Raw genomic sequence first — 17,365 nt, 5'->3', positions numbered from 1 at the left:
AAGTGTGTATCGTAATTTTTCCGAGCTCTTAAACGTATATATATAAGAACTTACGTTAAGTATTAACTATTAATCATGTTGCTTTAACTCGAAAAGTCTTAATCAATGAGTAAATAATTCAGTTCAACATGGGTTAAACTAAATCTGGAAAAGCAAATAAGATTAACAAAATAATTAGCTTGGCCAGCATATTCTTTTCTCATTAAAATATGCATTTTATACGTGAAGGTTGCTTTATAGAGTTCCTAGACTCGTGTGACACATCTTCAAAATAAGCAAGTCAACGTTGTTTCCTTAAGTTGAAAATTTCTTCAAATTGAATCCACCGTACATCACAAGATTATGATCATTAACAGAGAATTAATTTCTTCAAAAAGACTAATCCTCACATTAGCTGCTTGATTATTAGACTATTAACTTAGTCAAACGAGTCGGCTAATCCTACTGGGTATGAAACATTAACCCAGTAGTTACGCTACACACAAATTTGGCCACTTTACAAACCAGCAACTAAATATCTAGTCAAATTAAATAGTGTAATACGATTTTTTTTCATTGGTAAATAGTACTAACACAGATTTATTTTTTATTACAAACTAAACGACTCCTAAACACTTCGAAACAACAACAAAAAACACAATATAATCTCACAAGTGGGATCTGAGGAGGGTAGTATAATTAAGCGGACTCATATGTTTATTACTTTTTAGTAGTGGAAAACAAACACATTAAACACAAATGTAAACACTAGTATAAAGCATAATGAGATTGAACTGCAATAAGTCTGTTCATGTTCAAGAAAGCATATCATCAATACGTATCCAAGCGCGAAAAAAACTGTGCTCTTATTATGAATCTGCTCAAATGAAAGTTGCATTCGATTTACAATCAGAATCCAATCCTGTAGTTGGTACTTATCAAGTACCAGAATAGATAGAAAATTTCAAGCAAAAACTTAGCAGAAGATATCTCAACCCAAAAGGAACATCATAAGGTCTTCAAACTACGATACACGTATAAATACTTGAGAGGCCTAAGAAGATGCTAGGTCTATAACCTCTGCTAGAGCGAATCATTTCCCGCTAACCTACTTCATGTCAAATGGTCTAACAAGCAAACATCGACATTTTGGAATTCAAAACCAAGCGGATGTACCTATGACTCAACTTCCTGAGCCTTTTGGATAGGAACTTCGTCATGAGCCTTTTGAATTCCGATCAAACGAGCATAATCAACCCACCTGTAAACCAATTGTCGAGTTTTTGTTATGTGATTAATGAGTTGAAGGAATATGAGGTATTTGTAATGTTTGTTAAAGGACTGAAGAATCTTACAATAGTGAACCCAAGAATGTGTTGCCTGTTCGCACAGCAAAGCACATTGCACTCAACAGCAACTTGTGTTGGTGTAGCATGGGATCCAAAATTCGTTGCTCAATTACACCAGCCACTACTTGATATCTGAGAAAGAAAAAATGTGCCCATTAAATGTATTGGCAGGGTTTGGCTTGGGGGGGGGGTTTAATTGGATTGGGTTGACAATATTAACATCCAGATGTCTACACTTGGTGTTTTCAGAATAGATCCCTGACAAAATATGACATCAGAATACCATTTTATATCATGATTATTCTCGCATTATGCAGCAACATTTTAGACCCTTTAACCCCCCCCCCCCCCCCCCCCCCCCAAAAAAAACAGAAAAATGAACAACAGCCCCTCCCTTGATAACAGGTGGCTGCACCGGAGCCCTGGAACACCAAACTGTATTCATTCAAACAATGAGAAATACTCTTTGCACGCAAGCTACATCAGAAAAGCTGTACCGCACCGAGGAAAAGAAGATGATTTCTCTGGATTCTAAGTTTAGAAAGTAAAAGGGTACGTTGCATGATACTTTACAAAATTGTGACCAGTGACATTCCATTCAGAAAGATGCTTATATTGGAGGAATATCTTTTGGACTAATATATGAAAGAATGTGGAATTATACAAAAATGAAAACAAGTGTTACTGGACTAGAGCTTCTATTTTGCTTCTTAGGACAAGAAAAATTATGATATTTTGAGAAAAGGCAAGTATGAGAAAAATAATGACATGAGAGGGCAGATCATAAACGATGAAGATCTCAAAATAGTTGAAACACAAATGATTAAGTGATCATACTCATCTAATCACACTCACCGAAGGTTGCTAGAAACTGCCATATAAACACCATAAGCTACACTGGTTGATAGAACAGGTAAAGTCTCCACCTCTTCGGACTTATCAACAGCCTTCTTAGCATTTAATACTGCATTTGTCACTACTGTGCCAACCTGGTGGAAAAGAAATTAATTTCATTTAGGTACCTCTAGGACCCATATCATTGTGCAAAGAAATTTGTCCAAGAAAGAAAACAATCTTCAACAAAAGGCAAGAAAGAAAATATTAGTGATATGTTTGAAGTGAAGTTAAATAAAAATTCTAATATAGAATCCATGACTCTTTTGAGGATTGATGACAGAAGTTATGCCAAAAACATTAATCACAGGACAGTGAGGTGATTCAAGTCAAAAAATTGCTCTTTTCCCTTCCAAAAACTTTCAACATTATCTTGGGTCAATGTGAATATCTTAGGATAAAAGTTCTAAACCAGGCTGCTGCGAGTGAGATCCATTGGTGCACAACAACTAAGCTCAGCCTCAGCATAAGGAATGGGCCCCAGGCTGCGTGCTATACAGCCATCCCCGCACACTCTTCAAAATTTCTAGCCATTCCGTGGCTTTATGCAAAATCCGCAAATAGTGTTGCCTCTTACTTTTTGCATGAGAAAAGTTTCAGCTTTTCTAGGAGCATTTTTTTTTTTTTGAGAAGGACAAAGTATTACGGTTGAGAGAGGCTCGAACAGTCGACCACATTTCTCGGAGCAATTTTTCCTAAGGAAAAACTAGCTCAAAAATAAAAGTCGAGCATTAAATTTCTGGTATTTGTTAAATATTAAGAGTTTCATGGTGCAATGGGCTGTGTAAAACATTGTCATTCTAAAATTAGTTCACTTTTAAGCTTAGTATGCTGGCTCAATTGAGTCATAGTTGAAATCTTAAAGTCACTATTCACCAGTTATGCAGGAAGAAACCCAGTGCCTTGAGCCCAATAAGAAATCGTAGAGCGTATAGTAGGCACAAAATATAGGTACTTTTAGGGCATCAAGAGATGGTCAACCAAAGTTGAGGCATTGGACAACAACGAAGAAATTAATTATAGGGGAATGAAAAACTAAACACCCTTGTATTCTTTTTCAAAAACCTTTGTTATCAGGAAAGAGCCCAAGAGTGTCGGGGACTTGGAGCATGTGGTATGTGCCTAGGCTTAGATGATTATGAACCTTTTGCATGCTATATGATAAGAAGTTTCAACAATGACCCTCAAAAGAGAATTTTGCTGGATAGCAAATGCTACTTATGTGGTAAGAAGCCTGGAAGTGTTAGCCACCTCTTTCTACAACTGCCCTGCAGCAGACCAACTATGGCAGCTCTTCCTCAACATTGTTAATCTTCGGTGGATTATCCTAAGACTACAGAACAAATGTTGAAATGTTGGAACAGGAAAGGGACTCAAGGAAAGATAAAATGGTGGAACACAATTCCCCCAATCCATATGGTGAATAATATGGAAGGAATGGAACATGGGAGGTTTTCAAGACAGTCAATTCCTTACAAAATCAGCTCAATTGTACAATTGTATACTTTTGTTTTCTTTTGGGGTAAAGAGGAACTAGTAGATGAAGCAGAACTAGTTTTAGACCTCACAGAATCCTTACAAGACTACAGATTGGATTGATTTTGTTTTTGCTCGATATGTACAGCTAGAGCACATCCTTGGTGCTGGAGCAATAAAATTTACCTAACACTTCAAAAAATAATAATGACCTCACAAGCACATCACTAAAAGGATAAATAATGATAGGATCTTTACAGAAAAACAATCAACGCCAACAATGAGTTCATTTGTAACATATAAGGATAAAGGCAAAGACGAAAAAGTCTCAGCACAAACACATCTAAGACGAAAAAATGAAAAGTTGAACATTACCAGGGAAGAGGCGGTTCCAACAGCGAAAAGTTTACTCCCGTTGCGCTACAAATTTGATTCAATCAAAACCAGTTATTAGTCAGTAGTTCATTCTTGAAGCTTTAGTTCCCAAGAATGGGGCATGAAGTAAGACAAGAATTACATACCGCTATTGCACCTAATCTTTGCAACAATGAGTACGATGTTCCAGGCAGGGCCATCTGTATATAATAGCCCGTGTTATCAAAGGCGAAAAGCGCAAAAAAGCTCTAAGGCCCGTTGGGGCTTTAAGCGCAAATAAAGCGTGGGCTTTAATGAAAAAAGGCGCAACTGGAGAAAAAGTAAAAATATGTATATGTAGTCCAAGACCAATAATTATAAGCATAAATAACAAATATATGGACAAAAAAATTTAAAAAAAAATTCCAATAAAGTGAAATATCAATTGTTCAGTGCGCCTTTTCAAGATTACACTCATTGGCAAGGAAAAGTATGCCTTAGAGCCTTGATGTGACACTGAAGCGTCCCCAAAGCGAGGCGAAACGCTCAACATGTTTTGAGCCTCGCTTTAGGGCTTAAGCGCGCTTTAAGCGTGCCTTTGACAACACTAATAATAGCAAGTCAAATTTTATTCTTTAACCTTTCTTAGCGTACAACCCAGTGTTTATGACCCAAATGGAATTTAAAATGATAAACATTAATGACCTGAAAGGCATTATCTGGGCAGTTGTAGAAGAAATTGGCAATTCGTCCAGCATCAACTGCCATTCGTGGTCGGAGAGAAACAGTAGGAGCAGGAAGATAGACGAGCATGAAATCTGCTATTACGGCCATCACCTATGCAGAACAAAGGAAAAATATTAAAGATAGAACTGTGCGACCTAGAGCATTGTTTGGTCCATAAGAGTGCATCGTTATCTTCCTTCTTCCTAAAAACAAAAGTTGCACTGAAAGGAATGGATTTCTGCAGCTCAAGCGCATTGAGGAAGTGCACCATTTTCTTCAGAAGTACATGTATTGACAAAATGATAAACATTTCTGGATAAACATGTAGAACTTCTTAAAACCTGACCTTCTCACTTACCAAGGATTAACAATACCTTGGAGAGAATCATCGGTGATTGTCCATGAAAATATCAGTTTCTCATTCACAATGGATAAACAACACCTTGGAGAGAATCATCAATCATTTGCAATTTAAAATCTAAGCTTCTCATTAACCAATGATACATGACATCTTGGAGAGAAACATCAATTATTTGTCCAAGGTAAATGGAAAATGTTTCGGGCAGTGAATTTGATCTACTTTAAAGAAAGATGAACTTCAGGGAAAAAAAAATGGAAATACAACATATATGGATAAAAGGAAATTGCTCCCGCGAAATTGACGGCCTCCATGAAAGCTCAATAATTCTCACATCATAAAATCAGAGGAAGCAAAAATAGGTCCGCATGGAAGAAAATCTTGTTTTCTGTTAGCATTACAAGCAAAAAAAAAAATCAAATGAAAACAGATGTATATATTAGCAATCAGAAGAAGAACAACGTACCACATCTGCCACAACAATTTCCAGCTCGTTAAAAAAGTTTTCCCGGCGGCGCTCATACTCAGCAGCAGTCTGAAATAAAGCAGATTAAGTAACAAACAAATATTCGTACTATTTTAACAGGAAAGTAACAGAAATTTGCTGTAGCGCACAGGTGAAAAATGAGTTACCAATTAAAAGCACAGAGAAATAATCTCAATTTTATACATAAACAGATATAGACAACACGAAAATAATCTGCAACAAAAAAGTAACATAACATTATTTTTCTTTTTGTTCGCCAAGAACAGCCAGAGCAGCCTATCATGCTGAACTTTCAAGATCTTTGGGAATGGAGTCCCTGTTAATTGGGGTGATTGGGAACATTTGCAATAAATTTTCCCTATACGGCACAATGAAAAACCATAATGTTGTCGACTCAAGTTCTTACGGACCCATACGCCCAAAGATATAAAGATGGATCTCTAGCTTAGCCAAGTATGGTGACATTAAAAGCCATAGTAATAGAGATAATAAAGTAGACCTACCAATATAAAAAAATATAAAAATTATAAAGTAGACCTATCCCATAAGGAAAGCAATATGTGCAGGACAAAGGTTGGTAAATTATGCACGCCTGAAAGGGAACATGAATCCAGAGAAGGAAATATAGCTGTTGGACTTTGGCAAGCGATCAAGACAAAAAGAGGATTCAGCCAATGAGGATTGCCGTCTAGCAACAACAACAACAACAAACCCAATGCAGTCCCACAAGTGGGGTCTGGGGAGGGTAGAGTGTACGCAGACCTTACCCATGCATTTAAAAAGGTGGAGAGGTTGTTTCCGGTAGACTCTCGGCTCAGGAAGGGAAAGGGAAGGGGCGATAACAAGCAACTCAATCTGACAACCGAAGCGAAAATACAAAACTAACACTAAGTAATGTAATCAGAAAATCGAAACAAGGCAGCAACAAGTAATAACAGCAATCTAGGGATAAAACACGAATGACACTAAGTGATGTATCAAAGCTACAATGATAAACAAGGACAACACTCGGCTACCTAGCCTTCTACCCTTTATTCTCAACCTCCACACCTTCCTATCCATGGTCAAGTCCTCGGTCAGCTGAAACAATGCCATATCTTGCCTAATCACATCCCCAATACTTCTTCGGCCTGCCTCTACCTCTTTGTTGTCCCTACAATGCTAGCCTCTCACACCTCCTCACCGTGGCATCAGTGCCTCTCCTCTTAACATGCCCGAACCATCTAAATCTCGCCTCCCGCATCTTACCGTCCACAGGGACCAGACCTACCTTGTCTCGGATAACTTCATTTCTAATTCTATCTAACCCGGTATGCCCGCACATCCATCTCAACATCCTCATTACCGCCACTATCATCTTCTGTACATGGGAGTTCTTGACTGGCCAACACTCACCCCATACAACATAGCCGGTCTGACCACCACTCTATAAAACATACCTCTAAGTTTTGGTGGCACATTCTTGTCACACAGAACACCGGAAGCAAGCCTCCATTTCATCCATCCTGCCCCAATACGGTGTGTGACATCCTTGTCGATCTCCCCATTCTCTTGTATAACAGACCCAAGGTACTTGACACTTTCTCTCTTAGGAATGACTTGTGAATCAAGCCACACGTCTTCGTCCACTCCCTGAGTCGCGCTACTGAACTTGCACTCCAAGTATTCTGTTTTGGTCCTGCTCAACTTGAAACCTTTAGACTCCAGGGTCTGCCTCCAAACCTCTAACCTCTCGTTAACACCACCTCGCGCCTCGTCAATCAGTACAATGTCATCTGCAAATATCATGCACCACGGCACCTCCCCTTGAATGTGTCGCGTCAACGCGTCGATTGCCAAGGCAAACAGAAATGGGCTAAGGGTTGACCCCTGATGCAACTCCATCACAACCGGGAAGTATTCCGAGTCTCTTCCCACTGTCCTCACCCAAGTCTTAGCTCCATCGTACATGTCTTGAATAGCCCTAATGTATGCAACAGGAATGCCTCGAACCTCCAAACATCTCCACAACACCTCCCTTGGCACTTTATCATAAGCCTTCTCTAAGTCGACGAACACCATATGTAAATCCTGATTCCTTTCCCCATACTGCTCCATCAACCTCCTAACAAGATGAATAGCTTTTGTAATAGAACGCCCCGGCATAAATTCGAATTGGTACTCTGAAATAGACACAATCCTCCTCACCCCTTGCTTCACTACCCTCTCCCATACGTTCATAGTCACCCCCTGCTTCACTACCCTCTCTCATACTTCCATAGTATGGCTCAGTAGCTTGATACCCCGATAGTTGTTGCAATTTTGGATCACCCTTGTTCTTATACAATGGGATCATCGTACTCCATCTCCATTTCTCATACATCTTCTTCATCCTAAAAATGACATTGAATAGCCCAGTTAGCCATTCCAAGCCCGCCCTACCCACGCTCTTCCAAAATTCCACCGGGGTTTCGTATGGCCTGGTCGCTCTTCCCCTGCTCATCTTACGCATAGCCCCCTCTACCTCCTCAACTTTTATACGCCTACAATACTCAAAGTCCCGACGACTCTCGGATTGTTCTAAGGCACCTAGCACAATGTTCCTATCCCCCTCTTCGTTCAAGAGTTTATGGAAGTAAGTCTGCCATCTCCGACGAATAAGTGCTTCATCCAACAACACTTTACCGTCCTCATCCTTGATGCACTTCACCTGGTCCAGATCACGGGCCTTCCTCTCACGCACCTTGGCTAGCCTGTACAACTTGTTATCCCCTCCCTTGCCTCCAAGTTCTTCATATAGGCGTTCAAACGCGGCAGTCTTAGCCGCAGTTATTGTTGTCTTCGCTTCCTTCTAAGCCACTTTATACCACTCTGCCTTCTAGTACTACAGAAAAATAATCCACAGCAATGACTTTGGAATTTCCCACTTCTTAAAGCAAAGATGAAGCAGTTGCATGCTTGCACAAGAAAGAGTCCTTTATCGAACATAAAAATTATCGACCATGAGAAACAAGTTTTCCATAGCTGCTCCAAATGCTTCTCTGACTGGTCACATGAAACTATATTGGTTAGGTCTATACGAGTATAATTTCTTTTTCTATATATTTCTTTCTCCTGTGAAGAAGTTGAAGCTCACTTACAACCAAGGGTGTGGCCTAGTGGTCAATGAAGTGGGTTGAGAATCATGAGGTCTTAGGGTCAAATCTTTGCTTAGGCAAAAAACACTAGTTGATTTCTTCTCATTTGTCCAAGCCTTGGTGGGAGGTAGTAGGTAACAATGGAATTAGTCGAGGTGTACGCAAGCTGGCCCGTACACTACGGTTATCAATAAAAAAAAAAGGAAGTTGAAGCTCACTCCGGGCAATCTAATTTTGGCCATATAAGAAGCCCACGAAATAACCTTTGAAATACTCCACTAAAACATCTCCACCCTGATCCCAACCCTCAAAGACCCTCAAAACTGCATCTGGATGAGGGGTCTGTGCAACCAAGAGTTCATAGCTATCCCGCTTAAACCCAAATGGGCCCCAGCTTTACAACAAAGAGAAAGGAGAGGCCGAATCCAATACTCTCATTAAATTTCATCTTACCTAATCAATAAACAGACATGACATTTTACCAAGCATAACATACATAAAATAAAAGTTAGGAAACCCGATGTTCCATTATAACTAAAGAAAAATTTCAAATATTCTTATCGTTAGCATGACCACATAGGACGTTAAGGACTTGAAAGGATTCTTGGAAAGCATCTAGAAACTAGATGTTTTGACTATTATTTAAAGAACAAAGATTGAAGAAAGGGAAAGAGATAAACAAAGACTTGTAGACTTCCCCTGGTTCCATAAATTTTTGAAGGTTGCACGGTAAAGCACAAAGTACTCCCCACTTTTCATCATCTTGCTCTCCTACATGGTAAGCTTACTCCTATTGTCGACAATTCCCGGATAGTTCTATTACTCATAAAAAAATATGTAATTTTTAATTTTTTTCTAGAGTAGGATTTCACCTTTCACTCACCCCAAATGCAGTTTAACTAAAGTCTTAACACCAAAATACCAGCAAAGTCTTAATATCAAACACAAAACTATGAAAGAAAAAGGCCTATTTTTTAAAAAAATTAAATAAATTCCTCAAGTACAACGTTTTTCTTCATAACCCAAGTGTGCTTCAAGAAGAATGCATCCTAATAGTTAAACGAGAGAAAATAAACACATAATATGAGCTCGATAAATCTCCTTTATTGTTAGTTTATTACGAGGCAATGCTCATATTGTCTGAACCGATGAGTTCACAGCCTACTAGTAAGCTCAGCTGCTGATAATCTCTCCCAATGATGGTTTCTTGATCGACTCCAACACTTCAGCAAACAGACAATAGCCAAATTAACAAATATCCTCCCAAAATTTCAATCTTTACTCCCAATAACTATACCCTCTTGCAGCAATCTTAATTTTTGCATAAAAGTCTCTAGTTCGTCCATATTATATTCGTCATGACAGTTAAAACTTAGAAAATTCTCCATCCTATAGTATGTCTCCCATCTAGGAAATCACTACAAATGTGTCAAAAAGGACAATCAAATACTACCTTATCCATCCATAATTAAACTCAATTTTGACCAACTTCCAAAGTTACATGACCTAGATAAATTCACCTTTTAATAATAGACCCGACATTTAAAAACTATAGAGTAAAATTACAAATTTTTACCATTTCAGCGTGACAACATAGTACAGAAAAAATGAAAGAAAAGTCTCTTATATTTAGGAGTAGGTTCAAAATGGTCCCTTAAATATACTCCTGAGTAGTTTTGGTCCTTTAAGTTTGCGCTCACTTTTGGTCTTCGTCATATATTTAACAAACTAAAGAAAGTAATATAGGTGTTAGGTCCCGTTAATTAAGAAGTACCCAACCACCTAGAAACGCATGCCTTCCCCACTAGAAAATCGCCTAAAATGTGTCAGAAAGTCCAGTCAGAGAGCAAATATTTTTAAAATCAAGGCCAAATAAGTAAAAAGGCATTGAACTTTAGGGTGGAAACTAGAAAATTTTCAAAAATTGACGTGCTAATGCAAATTCCCAACCTTGGTGAATATACCAACGCCACATTCCATAGCAACCTTAGCTAAGAAAAGATCATCTGCCAAAAGCCGCTCCCTAAACCCTCCAAACTGAAGCAACCATGCAAATAATGGAGATTTCTCTAGCTCAAAGAACCTTAATACTATGGATCCAGGTATTCTCCCATCCTCTATCGCCGCCTTCATATCCTTCGGCAAACTCTCCAATGACCTACCTACAGAAGCAGATACGGATCCAACATTTAAATGAGTTTAAGTTATATGCTTAAAGTGTAAAAAGAATTACACAATCAGATCAATTATAAGCATTAATTGGTAATCTAATAAAAGGTAACTACTGCTAACTGGCTAAAATTCATGGATAGTATAAAGAAAAAAAATACAGCCCGCATATATAACTTAAATCCAATTTAAATTAGTAAATACAGATTGTGATTGCACGACAGAGAGGAATTCAGTATTTTATATCGGTTCAAATTAATATATGTATTTTATTTATTTATTTGAAAAAAATCACTGTATATATAGAGTTTGAGGTAAGAACAGCGAGTTACCTGCCTCCGTCAATGCCATCAAAGCTTCCTTTTTGTTGTTTTTCTTATCGCCGCTCTCCTCGTTATCACCGCCGCCGCCACCTCCGCCGTTTCCACTGCTGCCTCCGTTACCTCCGTTGAAATTATCGTCTCCACCGCTGCCGCCAGAAGCAGCGAAGGATAAGAGCAGGAATGTGCGGCGGCTGGCGGTGAAATTAGGGCGGGAATTCATGGAGAGCGAGAGGGAAGTAACACGAGCTGTCGTTGTGTTGACGGCGTTAGAGATGGAAACGGAGGTGCGAAAGGGTGAAGAAGGTGGTGAGGCGAATGTGCCGCTGTAGCGTGTTGTCGTCGGATGGAAGTTGACGGCGGCGGTGGCGGCGGCGGCGGCGGCGGCGATCGGCATGTTTGATTGTGTTTGGGGTTAATGCCTTTTTGCTGTTTGATCTTTTGCTGCTGTTTATATATATACTGTTTTTGTTTTGTGCTTTTTTCTATCTGAATAGGTGAGAGTAGCTGTTTGAATGAACGTTTAGTACTATGGTTTGCAGAAGAGAGTGGGAGGTGTTATAATGGGAGTTTAGGTATTTATGAGGGAGAAATAAATAAGTATGCCCACGCGCACAAAAACATAGGTGGACTACACGCTTAACAACTTTGGTCCCAATAACATTGGAAAAAAAAAATTAGAAATAGCCAGATTTACGACTGATAACTGAAAAATTATTATAATTTTAAAATTAATCAAAATTTAGATATTTTTTCATGTAAAGATATAAACTGAACAAAAATACCTTTAAAATTTGGAAAACTTCCGGCATAATATGCTGGATCTCGAATTTTTTACACTCACTTGAGTTTTGTTTTGGAGAAAGCATTGTGGAGCAGCAAAAGGCATAGGGAAGTCGGATGCCTGAACACTTCCGGCCATGAATTTTGTCCCGACTTAGTCTGTATGGGCATTCTGGGCAGGTCGCAATCTCAAGCGCATCATTTTCGTGGCTTTATAAACTGAGATTCCAGTATAACATGCTGGAATTTCATAATGTGCTGGAGTTCCAACATAATACGCGGAAAGTTTAAATGGAGGAGTTTTATAATCCAGCATATTATGGTAGAATTTTCTATACTGGAGTTCCAACATAATATGCTGAAAGTTTATACGTAAGAGCTCCATAATTAATATGCTGGAACTTTTCGTGTTTCAGCAAAATAATGGCTATTTTTCAATGACTTTACAAACGCTGACTATTTTTCGATTACCAGTCCGAAAACTGGTTAGGCCATGCTATTTTCACACACAATAGGTATACACAAAAGAAATCAACTAGCGCTTTTGCACTTTTCCGAGATTTAAATTTGAGACTTTATGGTTCTCAATTTACTTTATTAATAATTACGCCATACCTTTAGATGCAAGTAGTGTCATTATGATAAAGAATGAAAAATACTATTGTTATTTTATATAATATTATTTGATTCGACACGAAGATTAAGAAAAAAGATCATTGATTGGTACTAAAGGTATTAGAAGAATTGTGATCTTAAACATATCATGATATTCTTATAATAATAATAAAAAATATGTCATTAAACGTTAAATTAGAAGTTTAAAGTTAAATTGTTAAATATAAAAATATGTTACGTACTTTTTTTAACAAACTAAAAAATAAGGTGTCATATAAAATAAAAGACAAGTATTAATCTCACCATTTCATTTTACCTAAATCTTTTCTACTAAATATCAGATTTAAAATGGAAAATAAAATTCTTAAAACCTGTAATTTAAGACAAGGCATGATATTTTTATGACTATAAAATCATGACATCAAAAATAAAATAAAAAGCTTGAAATTAAATAATTTTTTAAATATAAAAAATATTATTCTATCTAGAACATATATTTAAAGAAAGAAAGAGTGCCCATAAGATGAATATAGTAGCAGTAGTAGTATGTACTAGTCCAAAGAGAGGCTATTGACTAGCAAACTTTGGGAAGTCCGCAGAGGTAAAAGTACACAGGCGCGTGAGTTACACGTGGAAGCACAAGCGTGGATATGATGGAGTCGTCGTGTGGGGAGTATCGAAATATTAGTCGTATAGCGGAAAAGTCACGTGCATCGTAAGTGGTTGGTGTGGAATTAGACTTCCGCTTCGTTGTCTCAGCTATCCTTTTCCTGTTTACTTTCCGTTGGTTTTTATTTGTTCTTTTCCTTTAAATGAGTAGACTTTTGCTTAGATCATTTTCCTTTAAATGAGTAGACTTTTGCTTAGATCATTTTCCTTTAAAAGGGCCAAATATACCTTCTATTTTCATATATTGTCTATATTTAACTTTCGTTATATTATCAGACCAAATTTATCCTTATCGTTATACTATCGGGTCAAATTACTCCTACAATCAGCAAACTTTTAAAAATACCCCTTGATCTGTTAAGTAATTCAAAATCTCCCAAATTCATTTTATTTAAATCACTTGTTGTTCTTCTTGGTCCACTATTTTTAAAATAATTGGCATTTACCTGCTTTCTGAATTAGAGGAAAAAAAATAAGAGAAAAAAATTTAAATAATACATCCGGGAAAAAAAAGTATAGTAAATTGAAAAATCTAAATTAGGTAGCTTTTCTAAATTCTAAAAGTATTTACAACATCCCAATTTTAATGAATTCGTTGCACCAAATGTATGGAGACTTAGCAAGTATTAGTGATTGAAGTTGAAGTTTCTCAGAACTTTACATTGTCTAATTCAACTTTGCTTTAATTAAATGCCTACACATTGTGCACTCTTAAGTTAGTCGATCGAACTCTATACTAACCAGGCAATGACAAAATATATTTGAATATACATGTACATACATGATGATCAGATGCATATAATACACAATAAATAGACCCACTAAATTCTGCGGTGTGTGTATGATTGAAAAATAAATAAAATTCTAAATTAATTTTATTTATTACAATAAGAGAAATGGGTACATTGGTAATTTTAAAAAATTATGAATAATTTGTATAGTCTAGTAACTTTAGCATTCACATCAATAGTAATTTTTGAAAATAATGGAGCAAGAAGAACAACAAGTGATTTAAATAAAAAGAATTTGGGAGATTTTGGATTACTTAACAAATCAAGGGGTTTTTTTTTAAAGTTTCTGATTGTAGGGGTAAATTTGGCCGATAGTATAACGTTAGGGATAAATTGGCCCGATAGTATAACGAAGGTTAAATGTAGACAATATGTGAAAGTAGAGGGTTATATTTGGCCATTTTCCCATAATAAAAATATTATACATTTTGATAAAGTTCCGAGGTAGGTTTTGTGGAGATGTTTGGAGGCTATAAGTGTACATGTTGCATACGTTAGGTTGATTAAGGACATGTATGATGGAGTAAAGACCCGAGTAAGGACGGTAGATGGGGACTCAGACCATTTTTCGGTTATGATGGGGTTGTATCAAGGGTCGGCACTCAGCCCTTTTTTGTTTGCTCTGGCGATGGACGTACTGGCGTGCCACATCCAAGGGGAAGTGTCGTGGTGCATGCTATTTGCAGATGATATTGTATTGATTGACGAGACGCGAGATGGTGTGAATGCGCAATTAGAGGTATAGAGGCAGACCCTGGAATCTAAAGGTTTCAAGTTGAGCAGGACCAAGATAGAATACTTGGAGTGTAAGTTCAGTGGCGAGACTCAAGGAGGGGAAGGGGAGGTGAGGTTGGACTCACAGGTCATCCCTAGGAGAGAAAGTTTTAAATACATTAGGTCTATTATTCAGAGGGATGGGGAGATTGATAAAGATGTCACACGTCGTATTGGGGTGGGAAAAATGAAATGGAGACTCGCTTCCGGTGTTTTGTGTGACAAGAAGGTGCCACCGAAACTTAAGGGTAAGTTCTACAAAGTGGTGGTCAGACCAACGATGTTGTATGGGGCTGAGTGTTGGCCAGTCAAGATCGCTCATGTCTAGAAGATGAAGGTAGCAGAGATGAGGATGTTAAGATGGATGTGCTGGCACACCAGGTTAGATAAGATCAGAAATGAGATTATTCGCGACAAGGTGGGTGTGACCCCTATTGAGGACAAGATTAGGGAAGCGCGACTTAGGTGGTTTGGTCATGTGAGTAGGAGGAGTACAGATGCCCCGGTGAGGAGGTGTGAGAGGTTAACATTGGAGGGCCTACGGAGAGGTAGATGTAGGCCAAAAAAGAAGTGGGGAGAGGTGATTAGGCCAGACATGGCGCAGTTTCAGCTGACCGAGGACATGACCCTTGATAGGAAGGTATGGAGGTCGAGGATTAGGGTAGTAGAGTAGGTAGTCTAGAGTGTTCATAACAATAGTATTGGCACACAGTCTCGCTTTCTGTTGGTAGTAGGTTTTTATAACTAACCGTTATTTTTTTCATTGTTCATCACCTCACTACCTTGTTGTGTTTTTATTCTGGTTTTATATGGCTTTTTGGTACTGTCCCTCATTGTCTATATTTTTATTAATGTGGTGCTTATGCTTTTCTGAGCCGAGTACTCTATTGGAAACAACCTCTCTATCCTCACAAGGTAGAGGTAAGGTCTGCGTACACACTATCTTTCCTAGACCACACGGTGTGGGATAATACTGGATATGTTGTTGTTGTATTATACAAAGCTTGCTAGAATGGTTCCTCTAAGGTGTCAAGTTTGCTGTAATATCAAATTAGGTTCTCTTTGAGAGAATGAATTTTCACCATTTCAAAAAAATGGTATTCCTTCTATATTAAGTATGAGTATTAAGTTTGGAATTAGAGAATATTACACTGAAATAGATAGGTCTAAAAATGATTAGTGCAATAATTGCCTCATCCTTCCTATATTCTTTGTTTAAGCATAGTTATAAAGGTTTTACCAATCTACATTTTGAAAGTTTAACTTTTGATTAAAAGGAAGCAACAACAATAACAAACTGAGTGAATTTTTACAAGTAGGGTCTGAAAAGGATAATGTATACACAGACCTTTCCTTTACCCTGCGAGGCAGAAAGGTTGTCCCCGATAGAACAAAAATGCAATGAATAAAAGGAAGCCTTTTTTCTAAACGGGAAAGGGTCAGCTTTGCCCCTGAAGTATTAGATTTGGTCTAATATTGCCCCTCATCCACCTATTGGGCTAAATATATCCTCCCCGTTAAGGTTTTGGCTCACACATGCCCTTTAAGTTAACAACCCATTTCAGATTAAAAATCAAAATTATTTTTAATGACGTGGCTTTATCCTATTGGTTGATTTAAAATCCACCCCAAATATGTCCAACCCACCCACCCGTTTGAGATCGACCCGACCCAACTCCTACATTACCCACTAAACCATATAACCCATCAGCCAAATACACTAATACTCCCCCATACGACTGATAGTCCTCTCAAAATTAGGGTTCTTGTTGTTCTTCTTCTTCCCTCTGTCAAATCTGAAAATCAGAGTTCTTACATCTTCTCCATCTTGTTTTAGCTTCAAAATGACTGAATCTTCTTCTGCTTCTTCCGAAATTCATACAACTGATACTCCCCTCTCTGAAAATTAAGGTTCTTTTTGTTCTTCCCTCTCCCAAATCTGAAAATCAGAGTTCTTACATCTTCTTCATCTTGTTTTAGCTTCAAAATGTCTTAATCTTCTTCTGCTTCATCCCGTGACCAAAGTAAGAACCGTACATGTTATTGTGGATTGATTGCCAACCAATTTACTGCTACGACACCTTTGAATGGTGGTCGTAGATTCTACAAATATTATCGTTATGATACTAATGGTTGTCGATATTGGGAATGGCACGACGAAGAACTTCTACCTCATGTGTCAATATTTATCCATAAGCAAAGAAATTCGTTGAATGTCTTTCGTCTCGAAATGAACAAGCTGAGAAAGACAGTGGATGATATGGTTGGGAGTAAAGCTGCAGATTTGAATAACGTATCCTTAGAAGAGAAAGTTTCAAACTTGGAGCAGAAATTGAAGCGATGGAAAAGACTTGCGATATGGTCATGGGCTATTTTTGTTATTTTTGTAGCTGGCACAATGATGTATTGAAGTTGGTGGCCTTTAATGTTTTGTGTTGATGATGAAAAGTTCCAACATATCTGCGTATTTTTGCGTTGATGGCAAAATGATGGTCTGGTTTGTAT

General features: G+C 37.8%; 1 protein-coding gene across 1 annotated transcript; it reads right to left on the bottom strand.

The window, feature by feature from the left end:
• Positions 1-824: 824 nt before the first annotated feature.
• On the bottom strand, positions 825-11,777 carry LOC104098194 (protein RETICULATA-RELATED 4, chloroplastic-like). Its single transcript, XM_070188995.1, has 9 exons — positions 11,241-11,777; positions 10,690-10,901; positions 5,603-5,671; positions 4,758-4,889; positions 4,220-4,273; positions 4,074-4,118; positions 2,184-2,317; positions 1,335-1,460; positions 825-1,240 (listed from the first exon to the last, which is right to left on the bottom strand). The coding sequence occupies exons 1-9, from the start codon at positions 11,623-11,625 to the stop codon at positions 1,156-1,158; spliced, it is 1,242 nt and encodes a 413-aa protein (XP_070045096.1). The 5' UTR covers positions 11,626-11,777; the 3' UTR covers positions 825-1,155.
• Between the last annotated feature and the right edge of the window lie 5,588 nt (positions 11,778-17,365).

This window comes from Nicotiana tomentosiformis, chromosome 11 (assembly GCF_000390325.3).
Source record: "Nicotiana tomentosiformis chromosome 11, ASM39032v3, whole genome shotgun sequence".
In the NCBI taxonomy this organism is placed as follows: domain Eukaryota; kingdom Viridiplantae; phylum Streptophyta; class Magnoliopsida; order Solanales; family Solanaceae; genus Nicotiana; species Nicotiana tomentosiformis.
The sequence above is the reverse complement of the archived record's forward strand: the minus strand, read 5'-3'. Positions and strand labels throughout refer to the sequence as shown.